This window comes from Vanessa cardui, chromosome 13, assembly GCF_905220365.1.
Source record: "Vanessa cardui chromosome 13, ilVanCard2.1, whole genome shotgun sequence".
Lineage (NCBI taxonomy): Eukaryota > Metazoa > Arthropoda > Insecta > Lepidoptera > Nymphalidae > Vanessa > Vanessa cardui.
The window spans coordinates 11,029,812-11,053,292 of NC_061135.1; the positions used below are offsets into that span (position 1 = coordinate 11,029,812).

Consider the following 23,481-nt stretch of genomic DNA (forward strand, 5'->3'; position numbering starts at 1 on the left):
ACAATTGCAGATATTTAGTGTACTTACATTAAAAAATAGCAATCATTTTATTCATTAACTATTATTAATGATAATAATTATATTACTCGTTTCAACTAAAATTAGGTTAACCATCCTTCAAATACCATTTAGTAATTTAATAAACAGTCTTTTTTGAAAACTTAGATAATTATCAAATAAATTTATAATTGATATATAAGTAATAATATTTCTGTAAATTAGCCAGTAACAATAGCTTGAATTTACTTTTGAGACATATTAATAAAACATTTAATAATATGCTTACTTGGCGCTAAGGCTTTAAGGAAGTCCGTTTGGGTACCACCCACTTATCAGCTAATCTATAGCCAAACAGCAATACTTATTATTGTTGTGTCCAGTTTATCCGGTTTGTATGGCAGTGTAATTACAAGAATATGGGACATAGTGTCTTGGGGGAGATGGATGGTGGCATAGGATGCGCAAGCGCAGGTTTGCTCGTCCTTTTTCTTATTTACATTTTAAAGTATACATGAATACATGGCTGCACTCACAAGGCCGTAAATTTATACAATACTACGGCTATACGACTATACGGTATTAAATGACGACATTAAAGCTGTAGTGATGTTTGAAAAACCTATGTCAACAATGTTATTAGTAAGGAAGATTATAATGTCTTTCTACATATGTACGCCACACGGTTGATATTGATTCGTATGAAAGTTGAACTTTAATTCGACACGATGCGAGGAGTTCAGAGGTAGGACAAACGAATATGCGTCCTTTACGATGTACGGGATTGTAAAAAATGGCACTGAAAAGTCCAAAAAAATTCTTCACAAAGCCGGATCGCAGTGTCCGTAGATGGCTACAGATACCGGGTATAAAGTAGTCATTAGATCAACATGGCGGTATTCGTTCTACGATATAAATTCAATTTAACTACGATACAAACTACTACGATATAAATTTCAATTTTTACAATATCAAATAATGAATCAAAAATAAATTGTTGTTTATTTAATTTCTAGATTATTGTAATTGCGTTCTGCCCTGTTGTCAAGATTATAACTACTCTAATAATATACTATGAATTCACTAAAAATAAACTTGAAAGTACCAAAAGTGTTACGTCAAAATTAATGGATGCTAACTTTTTTTTTTGTTTTATTACTCTCTAAAGACAATTAAAACCAAAAAGACAATTCTTGACAATTTTCCTTATGAGAAGAGCTGATAAGAAAATTTAAATAACGATATCAAATTAATCCGTTTGATTAAGTTATAAATAACGTAAGAGAATGCAATAGCGTACTTAATTATAAGAGCGTAGTTGACACCAACAGTTTTAGTAACGACCATAAAAATTCCTTGTCCGGTAACCCGACGTCTATGCGCGTCACCTGATGCCCCTTATCGTGGTAGCGAGAATTCATACTCGGTCACACTTAATGGCCTACGGACCCTTCTGTACTTATGATTATTCTAAACATCCGTTGACATGTTATATTACACGAACATAAATGATAATTAAATTTAAGAATCGTGTATTAACGAATCGGGAGTTCGCGTTTGTTGTTATTGACTACGGTCGCGTTTTTATTTTTCTTGGGAATCTAATAGCTTATTTATATAACAATATTAAATAGTATTCATCGATTTTCATTGAGTAATTTTTTTAAAATCAACTGTGCAGACTGGTGAACAGGTGTTAGCGTTCTATTTAATGAAATACGTAAGGAATATTTTGGTTTGATTATTAAATTTCCTAATGATGTAATGAAAAATAAAGTTTTATACATATAGTTTGACGCTAGATACGAGATGAAGTGCCGTCTATACCTAGGTATATACATTTATTTTGTATCAAATTATACCTTTTATTAATAATATTTTTATACTATTTGGGCATGTTCTGAGTACAAATCACAAATATTTATTTCAACTTTTTTGTTGGATAGTTATAGGAAATTTGTCAACAAGATAGTACTTTATTACAATATATTTATTGTTTTGTATTTTGAGCTATTTTATAATATTTAATGATATTCTGTTTTTAATTGAATATTAATAAATTACTGAACTTTCTATAATTTATTATAACTGACACAAGTCAAGTTGTTGATTTCGGGTTCAAACCCAGGCAAGCACCGCTGATTCATGTGCTTAATTTGTCTTAATAATTCGGTGAAAAATAAAGCGGTAAAGGAAAACATCGTGAGGAAACCTGCACGTGACAAATTTCATAGAAATTCTGCCACATGTGTATTCCTCTAACCCGCATTGGAACAGCGTGGTGGAATATGTTCCAAAAACCTTCTCCTCAAAGGGAGAGGAGCCCTTTAGTCAAGCAGTGGGAATTTACAGGCTGTTGTTGTTTGTTGACACAAGTCAAATTAAACAAAACAATATTTACATTTTCAGGTGCAGGTGCATTGCAAGCATGTGAAAATGGATAAGAGAAGAAGAAAAGGTAATTATTCAAATATTTAATATATAACATAAAGTAATGGGACAATTTCAGTATATTTTTTTCCATAACAGCCGATGCAACTTAGCTAATAAAACACGTGTGTCTTAAGTGAAATGCGGTTTCAAATCCGGACATTTACTACTATTGAAGTACATTCCAATTTCCCATATTAGCATTTGCATTAGCATTTGTATATTATAATTATTGTAATAACAAACACTTTTCTTGATAATATACAGTATTATTAATAATTCGACGGTTTCCCGTTAGGAGGTAATACGGCTGACTATTTACGATAATTTTAACCATATGCATCATGTAAAATAAATAAAATTTTAACAAAAAGAAAAACCGACTTCAAACAAAACAGTATTTTAAAATTAAAATGCACTGAAAAGTAATAAAAATAATTGCATATTTAACATATTTTTGAGAGTCCTCCTAGGTAAAATTAAATGAAAAATATTAGACTACTTAAAAGTCGATTTACGATTATATAACGTAGTTATAGTTATTGTTATATTTGGAGCCGGTGCCCAGTAAAAAGTTATGAGGTAACAAACATAAAAAAAAAAAAAATACAGACGAATTGATAACCTCCTCCTTTTTGAAGTCGGTTGAAAAGTAATCCATTTTTGAGTTATCATGTTTTTTAGATTTTTTCAAAATAATTAAAAATGCAGCTTCAAAAATTCATTAAAAATTATCAATTAAAATCTGTCTTTTCTTCTTATTATTAAACACGATTAAACACTGTTTGTCAATATTAAAACAATAATTACCGGTGCAAATTTGAAAATGCGCGATGATTTTGATTTTTTTCTACAAAAGAGCATTGTGATTGATTGTCCTGCAGATTTAAAACATAACCATTTTCTTAGTTCTCCAAAAATATTCACAACTTGGAACTTATTTCAAAGCAACCGAAGTAAAATCACCACAAAAGACGCTGGTGGAAATTCGTATTAAAACATTAACGAATTCAGACTAAAGGTCGCTCTTTACAATTCCGACATAAATTTAGGTACCCACGACACAGGAATACCTAGTGTGGGTTCCACCGGACATTTCATTATATTATGTTGTTTTTTGTTAATAAGCATTTTTTAATTTTCAATTGACAACATTATCAAACGGGTAAAACAAATCAGCATCCTTGCCAGCATTCCACGCGGCCATGATTTGTATAGTAACTATTTAATTCTTATATGAAATAAAATGATAATTATTTTTAAAATAAAACTAAAGTATTATTAAATAGAAAAATTGAGAAACGAATCTAGAGGAAAATGCGCATCATTTTAAAGTCTACGAATTAGTCACACGGTAGCGCTTGTCTAAACTGTCAACATCGAGCGCGACTATCAATTTCTTTCGCATCTATCTTTTATCCGAGTCGCGACATTTTATAGTGTGATCGCGCGTATTTTAACATCTATTTAAGAACCTATCCTATCCCAATAATCATTATTAAATTTAAAATAATAAATACAGAAATAGTTTTACATCGCCTAGAAAATGAATTTATAGCCGTTTGGACTGGTGCTATATCAATAAGATTAACAATTACTATTAAAACAAAAATCTGTATCAAAATTAATCAATATTTGTTAGTCCGAATAAGATGTACAACACCGTGTATTCGATGTGTATCGCCGAAAAGATGTTCCTGACGCGTTTGTGAGGCGTTTTTTTAAATAGATTCTTGATTTAAATATGTTTTATTTTACAGATTCATCATATGCAATTTTATATTAATCGGCTACATTCCCCAAAGTAGTGAACGTAATTTATCGTGAGATGAGCCTGATATTATGCTCATTACTTTGGATATGTTGAACGATATTACATCAGTGAAGATAAGAACTACAGGAGGAGCAATTTCAAGATCTTAATTTTAGCTTAGCTTACATTATTGTTTTACACGTGCTTTTGATGATTCACTATTATTTTGTAACAAACGTTTGCATATCTATAAATACGAGTATAACCAGCTTTTTCTGAAATTTTAAGTGTGTTGTGAGTAATTAATTGTATGAATCTGCTTGTTATCAGTATCATCAATTTATTGGCACAAATTACTTAATACATTAAAATCGACTTACCAGTAACCCAACTAATAGGACAAGAGCAATGACACCAATCGTGCTGACAGCTATAGCAATAGCCGCACCCGTTCCTGCCTCTTCTTCCAGTACTCTCGAAGACGCCTCTGTTGTAACGTCGCCGGCGAAACTCGTTAGATCCTCCAAGTCATTCACTGATTTTGTCGTCATATATGTTGCGTATTCTTCCGTTGTTACTCTTGTAGTGTCAATAAGACGTGCATCTTGCTGTGTTGTTGTTTTAATTTCTGTAGTTGTTTGCATTTTTGTTGTTGCAGCATCTGTCGTAGGTTGCATGGTAATTGCTTCCGTCGTTGTTGCAGCCTCTTGGGTAGTCGTTACAGATGAAGCCACAATTGTGGGTTTATTTTCTTGCGTTATCACTTCGTTGTTCTCAATATTTTCTTGTGTTGTAGTATCAGCATCAACTATCGAAACTGTTTCGGTATTATACGGAGGAGTGTATATTGTAACAGGAACTCTTTCTGAATTTATCTCTGTAGCTACAGTGACCACTATTGTTGTAGTTTCTATTGGCATAGGGGTAACATATTCCGTTGTCGATATTTCAGAATCCTGCATAGTACTTTCAGTAGTACTCACATCGAGGGACGTTGGACGATTTGTTATTTGTGTGCTTTCTTCAACAAATTCTGTTGTAGTTGTCTCTTTTTTTGTGGAAATTTCAACGTTCTGAGCCGTGCTATCCGTGATAATAGTGGTCGTTTCTTCTAAAATCGGCTCAGTTGTTGTTACATACTTTGGCCTATATGTTGTTATAGGGCTATCCTCTATAGTTGTTGGTCGAGTTCTTGTCGGGAACACAGGTATCCAGTCTGTAGCATCACTATGCTCTGTTTCTTCAGTTAATTCTTCTGTGGGCACATAAGAAAATCTTCTTGTGGTTATTTCGTAGTCAATTCTCATAGGTATATTATTTGACTCTTGCGTTATATTCTTCATTTCTGAAGAAGCCGCTGTTTCGTCTTTAGGAGTCGTTACATCTGCGGGTAACTTCGTAATAGATTCAAAACCAGTTGACTTAGTTGCGTCAACTGGAGGAATTTTTTCAGTGTTCAAATATTCTTCGACATTTGTTTTGTCACTTATCGTTTGATCTCTATAAGTTACTGGAATCCACGAAGTTTTATTTTCTATGTTTTCATTAATGGTATCAGATATCGTTGATTCTTTTTTCACTGGTTCTGTACTAACAGGCTCGGGACTACTTTGAATAGATATATTACTTTCAGCAGGTACTCTTTCCGATATGGTTTCAGCAGCATTTTCACTCGCATCTCCCACAGAGTTGGATTTCGAAGGTGATACTGGTTTCCAGGGTAATTTATTTTGATATATTTCCGTTATGTTTTTCGATAAAAAGTCATGCTGAACAGTCACAGGAGTAGCTGTCGTTGTCGAGCTTGTGGTCGTTTCCTTCTTGTCTGGAATATTAATTTTAAGATTACAAAAAATAATCCCACCCGTCGAATAATTAAATAAGTTTAGTTAATTCAAAAAAAATATGTTAGACAATAACTCACCTAATAATTCTCCGACCTTTTGCAGCTCATTTTCATCGACGCTTTTTTGTGTCGATCCAGTAGCATTTACCACACTACTTGACAACGACGGAGGGCTGCGCATACTAGCCAAGGCCCACGCAGTTAGCGTAGGAGGTATTTCCATATCACTTATACCACTAGTATTTTCTGCAGATACAGAAGTCGATGTTGCAAATTTAGTTGAACCTCTCTTCCACAAGGATGGTATACTATTGTCAGATATAGATTGAGTGTGAACAATTTTTTTAACACCGCTTACTTCACTTTGTAAAACTGGATCAATTTCCGATGACTGCGTTGTTAAAATTGTTCGTGTTGACAATTTTGGTTGATGCGTACTTAACATTTTATCTTTTATATCAAAATGTTCAGAATATATTGTCGTTGGAACTCTTGGATAAGTATTTCTAGAAGAGTTCTTTCTTGGAGCTAACCATATTGGTTTCGTTTTTGGCGTTGTGTAATGGAACCTTCTTGTTTGTGGCTTATAGGCTGAATTCACAGGTGCCTGTTCTGTTTGGAAAGTTGGAAACACACTATTTGGAGAATCTTTGGTACCAGATAAATTAAGTCGCTTCGGAAAGTTTCTGTTTCTATTATAACTACTGGAAAATATTCTAGCTGCTTCAGTTGATGATATAATATTTTGTGTTGAAATTGGAATTGGTCCTAAAGAACTGAGAATCGATTGAGCTGTAGCACTTGGCATTAGATTCATCTCAGATAAAGATACAGCACTTGGCTCTGAATCCGGAAAACTCCGTCTAGTTGAAGTTTCAACCGAGTTCGGATTTTTAGCATTAATCGATTTTAACTCTTCTTTAATAGGTGTACTAACTGTAGACGAATTTTGAGTGTCATTATCACAGTCGTCATCATTCGTGTCCTTCATATTATATGTTTCAGTAGATAGAACAGTCATTTCATAATATATACTTGTACCATGTACGTCGGATAAACCTTTGTTATTAGAACCAGCTTTATCATTATCTAGGAATCGAATTTCTTTGGTATTCTTTATAAACACAGTTGATTTATTAGAAGGGGTATTGTTACTTAATTTCTCAAAATCTACATTTTCTTTAGTAATTTTGTGAACATTCGTAGCATTTGGCGGCGGAGATTTAGATTTGATTGTATCTAAATGATTTAAAATACTCGATGATACTTCTTGATATTTTTTGTCAAAGAAATCGTTTTTAGGAGTAGTAAGGTCGGAATCAAAATTGAAAAATGAATCAGACGATTTATATGATTCCTCTTTCGTACTATAAACATTTTTTGGAAAAAATGAGAATGTTTCGAATGATGGAGTACTGTAATCGTTCTTTGGATTTTTTTCTGATACATACTTTTGTTTTTTAGTACTAAAATCATCATCATCAAAACTAGGAAAAGTGAAAAAACTACTATCATCAAATTTAGGTGACGTATACTTTTCATAAGATTCTTTATCATCGTCGTCTTCTTCTTCTTCTTCAGAAAATTCTTCCTCACTTTGTGTTTCTGATTTAAGAGCTACAGGCTCGGTGGTGCTAAGAACTGTAACTGCCGGCATCTTCGTTTTTTTATAAGTCTGCATGCTGCTTATAATCTGTGCAGGTTTCTTTACTTCTGCGGTTGGCGTTACTATAATAAAATCAGTTGCTTGCTTGAATGTTTCAGCTCTTTTCAAAGTGCTCGGTGTCGTAGATTTAGACTGTAAATTAAATTTAACCCTTCCTCTATCTTTGTATTTAGCATTTTTCTCTGTATGTTCTTCACTTGTTGAATCTTTAGGGTGCAATTCGTTTAAAGCTACGTCAGGTAATTTAGACTTATTTCTTGCAATCCACGCGGTGCTGTTAACTCTACCATACTTGAGGTTTCTCTCATTTCTTACTACTGTACTAGAATTAGATTCATTCGGCAACGTATTAGCTGTAACTAATGCGCTGGTTATTATTAGTAGGTTTACTACTAATGCTGCACCTGAAATGGATAATAATTGAAATGAGTTTTATGTTATAACTGTATCAATGGGTTTGCTTGTATGTACATATGTCTGTATAAGATTAATAATATAAAAATTATAATGAATATTGCATTTATGACTGCCAATATTTCTCTACTACATAAGATGATAAGTAAGCAAATTGTCAAGCCATTTTCTACATTGGATGAGAAAGTATATATGTTTTAATATATTAAAAATATGAATGATGATATCAATCGAATAGAGATCTGTTCGCTCACACAAGGCATTTAGCGTGGAGGAACGCACCTTAGTAAGCGAATAAATCTTTATTCTTAAAAAACTTCCAGTTTCTGAAACGATGATCTTAGTCACCAACTGTGATGCATTAAGTTTAAAAAAAAATTAATTCGATATTGATCAGAGTTTCAGAAAATGGTAAGATGTGAACTAAAACATCAGTTTGTGTTAATTACATTAATTTATAAAATTTTTGTACAAACCTAAACATATTCTGACTGGTGATTCCATATTTATATCATTTTGCTATGTAGTTGTGGTTTTAGCAAGTCCGACCCATTTCGTGTTTATAGATAACTCTGAAACAAAAATAAAAACATATAAAAATTAAGAAGATGTGTCTTATATTGTAAATAAGAACAAATTAGTTATTAAATTTTATTAAATTAGGGGCAATGCGTAACATTGATAGGTAATAGCAGGAAGTCTTGGACTCAGAAATTACAATTTATTCTTGGCCGATATCTACCATCTATGGATTCGTGAAAAAATTGCAGTTTTATTGTCTTCAGAATTGAGATGTATTATCTTGTGTAAAGTATTGATGTGTCTATAAGTAGGTAAAATGTTGTTTTAATATTTTTTAAGTAAACATATTTACTAATCAGTCACATTTCTTCTAAAATTTATTTACTCTTTCTGCCATTACAACTGGCTATATATCTGAAATCGACTGTATGTAGCAGCACGTACAATATTTTTCGACGTAGATTACTATTATTTCATTACTTTTTTATGATATAGGTACACGGACGAGCTACCGACCACATTTAGTAAGTGATCACCATTGTCCATGTATACTTTCATTGTAAGAAATTTAAAATACTATTTACATCACCGCCACCCTTGGAATGAAGACGTTTTGTTCCTAGTGCCTGTAGTTACACGGGCTCATTCAACCATCAAGTTGGAACAATACCATACTAGTTCTTACTGTTTGGCAGTAAAATATCTGATAAATGGGTGGTACCTCCCGAAACGAACCAAGTTCTACAACCAAGTTAACTATACTGGATAAACTTGATATTGTTCAAGTGTTAAATATATATGTACTTGTTTAGTATAACATTGATGCTCACGTCAATAGTTTAAATTAAAAGTGGGTGGAACTGCAAAGACCAATATCTAATTTTATGATAATATATTCTAAAGCTAAAGGATCTTAAACCTTCGCCGAAACGCGCTATATCTTCTGTTATAATTTATACTATTAGCTTAGTAGCTTTTATTCAAACAATACAAAAAAAAGTAACAACTCATTTGTTAATAGAGTTCTGACACGTTTAACGTACAGTCTGATTCTACGTGTACAATCAAAAATCTATTTTTATCTAGTTATTGATTTTATATTATAACTGTTTCTGTAGTTTTTTAAGCACCTCGAACGTAGTCACATAACCTTTTTTTACGGAACTACATCTTACGCTATCATAATGGTTTTTATGAGAACTTGATAATAATCAGTTTCATACGTACGTGAGAAGATATTTAAATTGTTATTGAATTATCAATTACGCTAGTCGTGCTGGTACAGTAGATACAAAGTCCGGGTTTCAACATATGTTGTATTTTCTGCGAGATTCATCTCGTACCTTTTAGAAATATTTTCGTTTGAAAAAATTCTATGAAATATATTATATCCGAAATAAATTTTAAAACGATTAATTTTTAATTAAGTTCTACCACTATTTTGTTAACAATTAATGTAATTGGTACATTTTTTTCCAAAAAAAAAAAATTAAAGCCGGTGAAATTAAAATAAGGTAAGAGCTTATTATAAATTATAATTGCACAAAAAATATATATTTGTACATATAGAAGATTATCAATACAACTGGCTATTTTTTTTATTTATTGTAAAAAGTTACACCATCGACTTATCACTAAATACTTAAAAAAATAAAATATTTAATATGGGTAACATTCGAGGTGATACATCTTTATAGGTGTTAACAACATTAACGGCTAGAACGAATGAAAGAAAAAGAAAAACAAAAGCGCGCGAAACTGAGTTAAACCGCCATTTATTTTTCATTTTGGGCGCGAACTGTGAGATAGATATTGGCACGACTTGTTATTTGTTAAAAGTGTTCGTTATTTTATTTTGGAACTGTAAGCTTAACTGAGTAAGTAGTTTACTTCGATGTTTATGATTCGGTGATTTATTTATGTTAAGATAAATTCGAAGTTAAAATTATTTTTGTTTTGTTAGTAAACTTTTATAGTATTTTAAATTTTTATCTTTTTTAATTAATTTCACTTTTGTACACTATATTGATCAATGCAATATGTATATTAAATATATTAAAATCAATGTGAAAGTAACTCTGTATGTCTGTCTCTCTTTCACGACCAAACCGAACCGAATTTGATGTTTGGTATAAAGCAAACTTGAACTCGAATAAAGAACATAAGCTACACTACTACACACTAAAAGTAAATTAAGTAACGTAAAGTAACAGCCTGTGCATTTCCCACTGCTGAGATAAGGCCTCCCCTTCCATTAAGGAGAGGGTTTGGAACATATTCCACCACGCTGTTCCCATGCGGGTTGGTGGAATGCACATGTGGTAGAATTTCGATGAAATTAGACACATGCAGGTTTCCTCACGATGTTTTCATTCACCGCCGAGCACGAGATGAATTTTAAAAACAAATTAAGCACATATATATAGTGGTGCTTGCCTGGGTTTGAACCCGCAATCATCGGTTAAGATGCACGCGTTCTAACCACTGGGCCATCTCAGCTACACACTAAAACGTGTAAATTCGCGGGCGACTACTAGTATAAATATAAGTGTATGTTACATTTTTTCTATACCGGATAGTGAGTTAAGCTATGCGACCATACATATGTATAAAAAGTCTGCGGTTGCGGCGTCATGTACATAAGACCTTACTGTATTAGACTTTTAACCGACTCATACAACCTTAATCTATTTATTTCGTTCCTAAGTTCAACACGAATTATCGTTACTGTAATCAGTGGTGTGTAAATTACCGACCGTAATGACACGATGGTAATAACAAACGACATTACCTCCTGAAGAGTTAGTTCTGTAATAACTTCCGAACTTGAGGTCAGTAGGACGATGTAGGTCACTAAACTTATAATCAAAAATGTATTCTAAGGGATACATATTTTTGTGCAATTATTATTTTCCAGCCACACTAAATACCTATATTACAGAAAGAATTTTAAGTAATGTGTTCCTCCGAATATTAGTTAATTTACTTAGTCGAATTTTGTTTCAAATTTGTAAAAATTACATTAAATTAAATATTGTGCTAAATTTAAATAGACTTAAAATTATAAACCTTATAACACTTTTTTTGTATGTTATCTTGCCGTGAATTGTTTAACAATCCCTCTTAAAAATATGTACCATAACTTCAAAATATATTAAATGTTAATACTTTTTCATAACATAACATTAACTTTGATACAAATACACAGACTGACAACATTCGAATTTTTGTATTTATTTATCGAAACAACTTTAAGTTTTACAAAAAATTAAATACCACCCTAAAGTTAGTCTTTATTATTTTTTTTATGGTATAGGTTGGCGGACGAGCATATGGGCCACCTGATGGTAAGTGGACACCACCACCTATAGACAATAAAGCTGTAAGAAATATTAACAATTCCTTACATCGTCGAGTCGAGATGGCCCAGTGGTTAGAACGCGTGCATCTTAACCGATGATTGCGGGTTCAAGCCCAGGCAAGTACCGCTGATTCATGTGCTTAATCTGTCTTTATAATTCATCTCGTGCTCAGCGGTGAAGAAAAACATCGTGAGGAAACCTGCATGTGGCAAATTTCATAGAAATTCTGCCACATGTGTATTCCACCAACCCGCATTGGAACAGCGTGATGGAATATGTTCCAAACCTTCTCCTCAAAGGGAGAGGAGGCCTTTAGCCCAGCAGTGGGAATATACAGGCTGTTGTTGTTGTTACATCGTCAATGTGCCACCAACCTTGAGAACTAAAATGTCATGCCCCTTGTACCTGTAGTTACACTGTCTCACTCACCCTTCAAACCGGAACACAACAATACTGAGTACTGTTATTTGGCGGTAGAATAACTGATGAGTGGGTGGTACCTACCCAGACGGGCTAGCACAAAGCCCTACCACCAAGTAACTATTCACTTGCTATTAATAAAAATACATAGACAATAATCACTGCAATGAGAACATAACTTTCATTTACATACAATAAATACAATAAATACAATAAATCAATCCAAATATACATAAGAGTATATTCCTTATTGCCTAATAGAAAAAAGCGATCGCCTGCCACAGAGGCTTCACTTTTTGGCGCGAATTTAGATACTTCAGATATACTATTCTGAGACATAGACAACAAGCCGTTTTAGTTGTTTTTTGTAATTACTTTAAAGTAATGAATATGATTGTTTATTATTATTGATAATTACAAACTCAGATAGTCATTAGTATATTACATATTTTAAAAAAGCATTTGCTCTTCTGGACGAGAAGAATAAATATATAACTACCTATATTTTATTATAATTACACACATTTTTTCCACAAACCATATTCGTTATTAATTAAATAAGATATTTTTAATTCGTTTTTTATATGTAAATGAACATTATTTTGATGTTGAGCTCCTTCAAATGTGAAGATTTTATGGCCTGGTAAGCACATCCAGTAAAAAACGAATAACGTTATAAGAAATACATTTAAGTTAATATTGTATTAGACATTAAAATACCACTAGAAAATTATTTTTATACGTTTCTCTAATATACAACGTAAAACATCTCTTTGAACTACTAACATAAACTAGTACTAAGTACCGTAACATTACACTTAAAAGCTTTGAGAAGCTTAAAGCCTAAATTAAGCTTTCAAACCTGTTGGTATTACTTGAACACTAGATTCAAATTGCCTGACCCCAATTCTGAATAAATCCTAATAACAGACGTAGAAACTGTAATCATATAAGTTCCTATGAATCATGGAAATATTCATTGTTATTTACATATAAATAATATATGTCACAGCATGAGATAATTAAATACTTGATTGAAATCACTTGGCTTAGAAATTTGACTCTGGCCAGTGGGAATCATGTTAGAAAAACAAGAAATGAGAGCTGTCAGAAAAAGATTGATAGGAATATTGTAACAAATCTATATCCAGCTATAGATTTGTTGTATTATTTCGTGAATATATATGTCGGAGATGATGTCCATTAACCAAACATTTCCGGTTCTCCGTGATATATAAAAATACAAAAGTTTTATTCAAGTAAGATCATTACACGAATAAAAAAAATATATGATTCTTTGTTATGTTTTTTTTAGTTATAAAATATAAACAATGAGTACTTTTAGTACATTTCGAATATCATATAAAACACATAGCATGTACAAAGTTGTTTAACAACTTTAATTAGTGTGCCGAATTCCAAACGAAAACCAGATTGATGCGTGGTAATCCCCGATCAAAACAACAAAATATTGGCTATTCTCCTTAAAATATCTTTATTTTAAGGAGAAAATTCGTACTTTTTATCGACACGTTTTTACGTACAGAATTGAAATAGATTAAAAAGGTCGATAGTACAAGAACAACCATTAAACAAGGACTTACGCTTATACGTGACCTTTGAAGAGTAGTTTTATCAAACCCACGCCTCGTTGATTGCCCTACTTCTAAAGATGCGCTAATTTATCAGCACACACACATACTAAGAACATTTCAATCGTCATATTTACTGTTTCTGTCTCATCAGCAACACACACAAGAATGAGATACGTAAATAATAGTTAACTAACACTAACCATCAAAAGCTACCAACTTTGGTCCACAATGTAAATTAAATTATCCTTATATAAATACTATAGATTATATTAGTATAAATTAGTTCTATATATGCGTATATGAAACTAGTCAAATTAAATTATTTTTGTATCAAAAAAACAACTTATTTTGTTTATTTTATATATATATATTGCAACTCACAACTAACATGATTAACAAAAGGTGTAATGCAACTCTGAGAATGAATACTCTGAAAATGCTGTGCTGGATGTGGAATCACTAATAGAATGAAATTATTAAAGATAGCGTCCATGACATAAAGGAGGTGACCGACGGACGTGTGATGCTGATGTGAGGACTGTGATTATAGTGTTGGGTATGAAGCAAAAGTCTATAAGGTAAGATAAAGTCATCTATTCTATTGTGTAGATTTTTTTTCCATTCAACTGTCAACATACATAGGAATAGACAATTAAAGATACGTGCTAACGTATACGTCAAATACATGGTATAAGTATAAACAATTGATAAATTGACAATCATAATGTATTGGAAATCATAGTTGATATCCATAATATTACGATCTATTCCCAATTGACAAAGTTTAAAAAATTACCTACGTATGTAAAGTATAACGATGAGTAAAGCGCAGAGGTATCTTTAATTATTCTATGTCAACATTGTATATTAACTGTTTGTACTATTGTTTATAATAAATATAATAACAAAATATAGAAATATGTTATTACTTATTACGTTCTGCAATGTAAATCATTTTCTAGGTCAATTTATAAATTTCAAAACATGTCTAAGCTCAAAAGTCATTACAATACAAAGAAGTCGTTTTGTCTCCCATTATATGTATATACTTGAGCAATAAGTAATTTTGTCAAACAAAGCACAAACATTTCTAGTTTTATTTCCCTCTTGACATTAGGCCAGCACCACGTTTCACTTGTAACAATATTTAAACAACACTTATGTGTACATTGGTGTATTTTATCATTTCAAAACCTTACATTATACACGAAACTGGCAATGTAAGACATTCTCGATGGAATTTCATAAGACTGGTTATTAATGGTAGCGATTCTTGACACAGGTCGTGACAGAATGCGCTTGCGCTCCCACTACTACTATAAATAGTGCTGTGACCATGAAAAATCGATACAATAAGTAAAAAGAAAATTACCTAATAGTTAATTTATTATGTGATGTTATTCGCTACTAATTTTATTGTAAAGTATCGATACTGCTTAGTTAACAATACATAAACTACCCTATTAGAAATGCACAACAGTTAAAATGAGTATTTCAACATTTTTAATTTCGTTGCTGTTAACTATTAGATGCAACACTATTTAACATCTTGCCTGTAAACAACACTACCTTAAACAAAATAACATCGACATCGACATAAGCGCCTCCCGAATGTTAAAAACCATTCACCGTAGTGTACTTGCACTGTTGTACATAATGTACACTGCGCTTAAATAATATTATATAAAAAAATTATCTATCATTATTAAAATACGAATGTTATCGAAACAAATATAGAACACCTAGTACTAACTATGTATATTTTTTTCGCAATATTAAATTTTAACTAATTGATCATTTTAAAGAATAAGGGAAAAAATAGAGCTATTCATCTTCGCCAGACCCGGACCCTAGAGAATGTTAGTAAGTAGCCCTGCCAACGGACCCAGCGCTATTCAGGTGATTCGTGGCCCTTGATAACAATAAACATTATTAATTGGAGATGGACAACTATGCCGCTTTTGTGGGCATATAAATACTGAAATGGGCGTATAACAATAACATCAAAAGACTTAGTAACGATAAATGATTGTTATAAAGAAATGAAAGCGAAACCGGATTAAACCGGTTTTCGCTAAATATACATTTCAGATGTTCTTATATAATATTTACCGTCGTGAGTTTACTGTGTTATGTCAACATAACGTTTATAAATATATTCTTCCGGCTGTACTCAATCAGTACACAAAGCACGCCGCGCGTTCGACACGAACTCTAGTACGCACGCCCTTTCTGAGAACAACTGATGCAACAAACCAAGGCCTTAGAGTCTAAACCAAGCTACTAAAGCTACTAATATTCCTATCAGAATATCGAGATATATATTTTTATATTATAGTATCTCTACACGATTATTATCCATGCCTTCGTGTATCATTTCATTTTACGATTTAATAATATTTAAAACTCCTGTTTTTAGAGATATATCCACCTGATAAACTATAATATGACGAATATTATACATTTTAAAATTGTACATTATTTGTTTTCATTTTTAATCGGATAAACATATTCGTATGTACGTGTGTATGCGCAATTAAATAAATGTATTCCCAAGCGACCGAGACATCCTGTGGATTTCTTAGTAAGAGCTTTAAGAATACATATAAATTATACATAGACTTACTAAAAACCAAACAGCTCGTTTTATTATCTATTGTTGACAATATTTCACATTGCTTATATGTTTTACTTATACACAGCAAGGTAGTACAATGGATTAAATCTCACACACCGCCAGTTTCAGAAACGTGGATCAAACTAATTAATTTAGCCTCAATTTGGATGGTAATTGGTCAGTGACAATTGGTGCCACAATAGGAAACCAATGAGCGTTCAGATTGAAGCCAAATTTAATCTCACATTAACAAATGTTTAAGAAACTGAAGATCAATTTATAATAAAGTCCAAAGGTCACAGTCTTGAATAGAGGCATGCGTGGATAAATTTTGCTAATTTTCTTATACCAAGTCGTCGTTGCGATCTCATAAATAAAGAATTATGCATAATTGGTCAGTCATGACTGAAATAAAATGTTTATAAATAATATGTCCCAATTGTGTAATTTGATATGATGGTATCAAATATCACAAATTAACACTATTGTTTTATTGCATTAAATATCTTTGCATAAACAATAATTGTTTATTTAACAAATTTAATTATTCCCAATGTTTTGAAATATAATTTGACAACAATTTACGAAAACTTAAAACACTTTCCATGTACTTTTTGTGTTATTAATTCAAATCCATTGCATTAATGGAACAAAGTGCCCACGCTGTGTTTAGATGGCTTTAAAGTTTAACAATTTTTTTGCGTGAACAAAAACTAAATATTAAAATTGTATTAGTTTGAAGATAATTGTGATGAAAATGATTACACTATTGTATTTCGCATTAGAATGAATAGAAGTCGAAAGCGTAAGTTACGAAAATGAATTGCTTGTCAGCGTGTAGTGACCACGCGAGTCGTTTGTCATAATGAAATAGACGGAGACGTGAAATGTTTGCTTTCAAAGGCTATCAAGGACACGTCATTCGTTTTCTATTATTCCATTTAAAATATTAATGTCATTTAAGACAAAGAGCTATGTTTATGTTACGCTAAACGCCCATAGTTTAATCACTTACAATCTAGACTATTTAATTCATTCAACGTTGTTGGTTATGAAACATTATAATATATTAAACAAGTACAAACAAATTTGTCACGAACATTTTACATTATTTAGCTTGACTGTCAGTCATGTAATGCTGTATATTAAAGTCTGTATAAAAACAAAACAAGACGTAAGAATTGGTATACTCATAACATTATATATACGATTATATTACATAATATCATAAAAAGGGTAGTTACTTGTTAGATAACCTTTGTTTTATTTTTTTGTATACTATAGTAAATTACTCGACTAACATGATAGCTAAAAAATGACACAGATAAAAATGGTACGATAGATGTAGAGCGAAGATAATGATCTGTGTACGAAATCAATATATAAGACAAATATTGGTTATAACGGTATAAATAAAGCGTATCTAATTCAAACAATCTGACATATTTTATACTTAGCAAAAAAAATTGTTAATAATTCTAAATCGCAAGCTATGTTGTAACATTTGATCGAAGAACGATTAACCCGATCTGTAGCTCAGGTTCAGGCATTTTAAAAAATGCACAAAATAAAATACATAAAGAATAGAAGCTTCAAATCAATATTTGGTAACGTAAAACGTCTTTTATAATAGTACCTAAGGGTGTACCAGCAGAAACAGTTATGATTCGACGTAACGCTAACGGCGAAGAAGATCTAATTGCTTCTCGCTCCGCTGACCCCAAATTACAATATTATTTTCACTTTTGTTTAACTTGTCCAGGGAAAGTGAATGAAAAACTTCTTAATATTAAAATTACATAAGGTTGCTGACCTTAAATTGTTTATATAATATAAAAAGTATTAAAATTATAATTTTAAAATATACTAGAAATGTGATTTAATATATCCAATTATAATATTATTCCACCATTACTTAGAAAAATCTTTACATAGTTGTAAAGATTTTTTCTAAGTAATGTAAATTTTCTAAAGTAATTTAATTGTTAAATAATATTATCACTATGATTGTAAGTTAATTAAACTTATATATAAAAAAAAAACAATTAAGTAACATCCCATACATATCCTGTCCAAAATCATCTTTTCATTAACAGAAGGTTTGGAGCTTATTTGGCCTCGCTGTTGTCAGAAATGTGATCATTTAATTCGTCACGATATGCTGGTCTTCTCACGGTTTTATCCTTCACCGGGGAATGCAAGATGAATTAATAAACAGAGATATTTTTACTTCAATGAAATGGAATCAAGCCCTGCCATCTTGATCTGTTATTTCTCAATGTAATACAGTAATTAATAGGAATTTTACATTAAATATTCAACACATTCCTAAAATACCCAATAGACAACTATTTTCCGCTTGATGTAACAGTGGGCGTAAGTGTCTCAGATTACACATCTGGTAAATAATCGAATGTGCAGTGAGCTATCTACGTCATGAGGCATCACGTCAGATATATCTGATATGAAATTCCAAATAATGCAAATTAAATATTCAAACACTTGTTTAAATTACGATGATATATTTGTATTCCATTAAAATAAAAAAGAGTTCTTGAATAATAGTGTTTTATTCAGTGACGTGGTGCGGAGGGGGGTTTTTGTATTGGTCCGTATTGATGGCTCGATTCGACACATTATTCTACCGCCAAATACGATAGCGATACGGCATTTTTCGGTTTTGACGGCTAATTAGATAAATCCTGTGTCTGGCGATGCATTGACGAGGAAATAAATGATTTAAGCTTCTTAGTCTAATCTATGAGAGAAGCTAACCACTTAAAATTAGGTAGTCTACATAGTGTAACAGAATAAAATAAATGTAAATGATACGTAGTTTTGCTTATAAATAAATTTATGATCTAATAAGATGTCATTTGTGTTGCAATGTTATAATGTGTAACTATTAGATAATAGTTATTTAATAAATACGCATTAAATATTTCCTTAATTTTGCTAATCTGTTGCATTTATGCTAAATATTGAAACAGAAACGTACATGTTTGTAGTTATATTCGTCGCTCCAGACGGTACAAAATACATGCATACAAAAATTATTTTGAAACTATGTAAATAGTTAAAATGCAACAAATGATTAAATTTTTTCAGTAAAATGAGCCCTAAAATGTACGATAAAGGAAGCTTTGTCGTACATTGGAAAGTGAAGCAAATCAAGAAAAGGCGTAAATCTCCAAGATCGAAAGTGCTCGAGATATTGACACTTTCTTCAAAAACACAATTGCTCCGAACTGAAAAATGGAACGGCTTAAGCTACGAAAGATACATTAGACAGACTGTCATTTATTCTGATATATTATTTTAGTGTGTCATTGTTAAGATGACGCTTGAAATAAATACGTTAATTCTTTTCACTTTTCTTTGTTAACGACGCGTGACCGTACTCAATGCTAACTACACATAACTTAAATTAATTAATTAATTAGAGAGATTATAACGGATGTTAAACAAAAGTAAAAAGTTAAATAGAAATACTTCTTAGCAATTCTTTTGTAGAAATTTGTTTCGATTCGATAATATATTCGATTATAATATAATGTTTTGTTAAAGAAACTTACGATACAAAACATTCATGTCCTTGGACCTCGGGTAAAACCAGACGAGACCGTCTTCTAACAAACAACATTCACTAACACAACTTGAGAGACGTTTCATTTAGAGATTAATTTCGTAAATGTCATCAATATTATCGAAATTACAATCACTATAACTTAAAAAGAAGTAGAATCTTAGTAACTTTTTTGATAAGATTAATAATAATAATAGTATAGCTTCAATGTGTTCTCATCTCAATTTCATTGACTATTATGACAATTTATTTATTTATTTGACAAATGTACGCATTCAGGCAAATTAAAAAATATTACGTGTACAAAATTTCTACCGTTGATTTCTGACAATTAAATGGACAAAGTAAAAAAAGTAAAAACTTTATTATTTAAAGCATTATTTTCTCTAATTTTCTCGCACCTTTTTTAAGTAAAGTTGAAAATCATAGTCAACAATCAAGCCTCCTGCTGAGAATGAATCTAAAAAGTTCACATTAACCGATTATTCACACAGCCATGAAAAACAATCGAAAGAAGGCCACGTTGCAAAACATCGACTGAATCAAATTCGTCTCCGTACAATTACCTTATTGATAACTGTATAATTTGGTTATAGATTTATATTGAGAAATAAAAAAAATATATCTCATTTAGGCTTCGTATTCCCTAAAAATGTTTATGAAATCATTTGATAAAAACAACGAATTTCACGAAAACATTTTTGCGTTTGGAGCTTATAAAGTATTGAGTATTCTTAGTGCACATTCTTGCGAATTCCTTTACGAAGGGCAAGCGCCTCGATATCATTTAAATTCTTAGCATTTATTTAAGTATACATTAATCTAAATTTTAATGTCCGCTCTTGACACACATGTCAGCAATGTACTCACATCGATCACGTTGTGTAAGCGCTCAACAAATCAACACTTCCTTATTAGTAGCCTTTGCTTTCTCTAGACTTGATCCATCTCACTGCCGTCGCCTTAATCATAGTTAGCTTTGGTATCTTGTTGTTATTTAACTTTAAATACTTTGATTTTCTGTATTTAACATTGTAAGCAATTTCGTCACAACTAAAGCGCAAATAATTTCGTGGAACGGAACACAAATATATGTTGACGCCAGTAGATAAAGTTTGTCATTACAAATAAAAAGCCTTACAGTGATCTTGAATTTTACTGGTTACGTTTGGCCTCGTCAGTATACAACCCACGCACTATTTGCTACCGCTAAACGACAAGATTGTGTTGTGTTCCGGTACAAATTGAACGATGTTGGAACCAGAAATATGACGTCTTGCATCATGGATGCTATCGATACAAAAGTTCTTGTAAAATAATGCATTTACACATGTCCTATATTGATCATAGAGAGTGATTTGAAACCAATTGTACATTTAAATAATAATTAAAAAAATACAAAGGGAAATTGTTTTTAAGATTATTGAGCAAAGTATGTGCGATTGATACGGACTTCATAATTCCTAAACAATATTTGAACACCTTGAAACGGTAACTTTTGATTAACGTCACGCTATCAGCGCATGCGTAATATTGAAGGTGTTTTATATAAAAGAGGGACGCAAAGACCGCGACAAGAGCAGCGAGCTGATTTGGAGCCGGTCTAATTCACTGACACTTTTTTACAGAGAATTGGCAAATAGAGACTCTATACTGACGACATTCTGAATTCATTCACTTTTTAAAAGGCATTTAACTTTACAATAAATTAACACGTCTCAAAGAATGTTTATTTATTTATTAGTTGAATAAAATATATTATTATTAATATTAGTTTTTTTTTTTTAAATCAACCTCTTTGTCTTTACTTCATTCATTACAAAAAAGTCTACCAAATCTTCGTAGATATAAATTCTGTCTTGAACTAATTCCGATATGGTGCTGGGGTTATGGTTCATAATGCACCACCGTGCATAAATTTAATGACATCACTAACGTAACACTGTATAGTATCGAATAAAAAATAGTACCTACTAGTAAAATATATATACTCATGCATCAAATAACTCAAAATTAGTTAGATCAAGCTTACCCTCCACAAACACTAATTGAAACTGAAGACTTAATTAAACGTGATAAACTCTTTACGATAGCGTAATTATTGGATGTCAACGGTATATTGTCATTGAATCACCATTATAAGTCTCTAGATGACCAATAACTCCTGTCAACAATGGAGACAATAAGAGGAAGTTTTAAATCGTTTACACCAAATTTGACTGCAAACGGCATTAATAATTGGTTTGCTTTTGCTTATGTTACGGATATTAATTATTTTAACAAAATAATGAAATGAAAACGAAATATATTTCAATAAACAATTATTCGCATATCACGTTCTAACAGCATTACATAAGGTGATACAAATAAAAATTTCGAAGACAAATATTGATAAAAAAAGGTGAAACTGTTCCGTAATTGCATAAACCCTTCGTGAACTCAGCAACACTTATGCAACTACACTACGGCCTTCGATATTTATTATAATACAATTTGAAACATCAATTAAGAATATTAAAAGTCAAAAGTTGAGCCCCTTTAACCTATTAAGAAATATGAATTCGTTTTAGCAATGAAAACTGCGCATCTGAAATATTAAAGAACTTTTGTAATACTATAAAAAAATAAATTATTAACAGTGTTTTGTTTTCTTCTAGATCGTCAGAAAAAACATCCAAGCTGATTGACATGAAACTACAAGAATTCTATTCGATTCACGTACCCACAGGACATTGTAGTATTGCAATAATGTTTATATTTTTTTTATATTTATAGAGATCTTGTCAACGCTGTAGAGAATATATATAGGGTGAGGTTAGTATGTGTTTTGCAAATCCTTCGATGTCGGTACCCTTGACTTATGAGTTATTCTAAGAAAAACGCGTCTATACTTTATTCCTTTTGAGGTGTGTGAAAGTGTGAGTATTATAAAAACAACAAGGGACTTAATTTTGAAAAATGTTACTGAGGTTTGTTTTCAATAGGCGACCCTTTCTTATTACAAATATAATCAAATTATAAAAATCCCTTGACGACAAGCATTCTGGCAATGAAAAATCATTTTATAAATACAATACCAGTAAGGTTACAAAGAACACGACGCAAATGAACATAAATTATACTGAGCTTTGTAGGTTATCAAGATCTGTCTTATTATTTTTTGCATTAAAGTGATATATATTTTTAATTGAAGTGAAGATGTGGTGCTCATATACTGAAACTTCTCTGCCTGAAGACGTGATTCGAACAGGCATAGATTTATATTTGCACAAA

General features: G+C 31.4%; 1 protein-coding gene across 2 annotated transcripts in view; it reads right to left on the reverse strand.

Moving 5' to 3' along the window:
* Positions 1–23,481, reverse strand: part of LOC124534592 (mucin-4) — a 56,451-nt gene that overhangs the window by 7,126 nt on the left and 25,844 nt on the right. For both annotated transcript variants that reach the window (XM_047110512.1, XM_047110513.1), the window contains exons 2-4: positions 8,583–8,678; positions 6,105–8,096; positions 4,561–6,005 (exon numbers count right to left, since the gene is read on the reverse strand). In XM_047110512.1, the coding sequence (XP_046966468.1) occupies positions 4,561–6,005; positions 6,105–8,096; positions 8,583–8,610 (3,465 nt within the window). In that variant the 5' untranslated portion in view covers positions 8,611–8,678. The remainder of the gene's footprint in view (positions 1–4,560; positions 6,006–6,104; positions 8,097–8,582; positions 8,679–23,481) is intronic.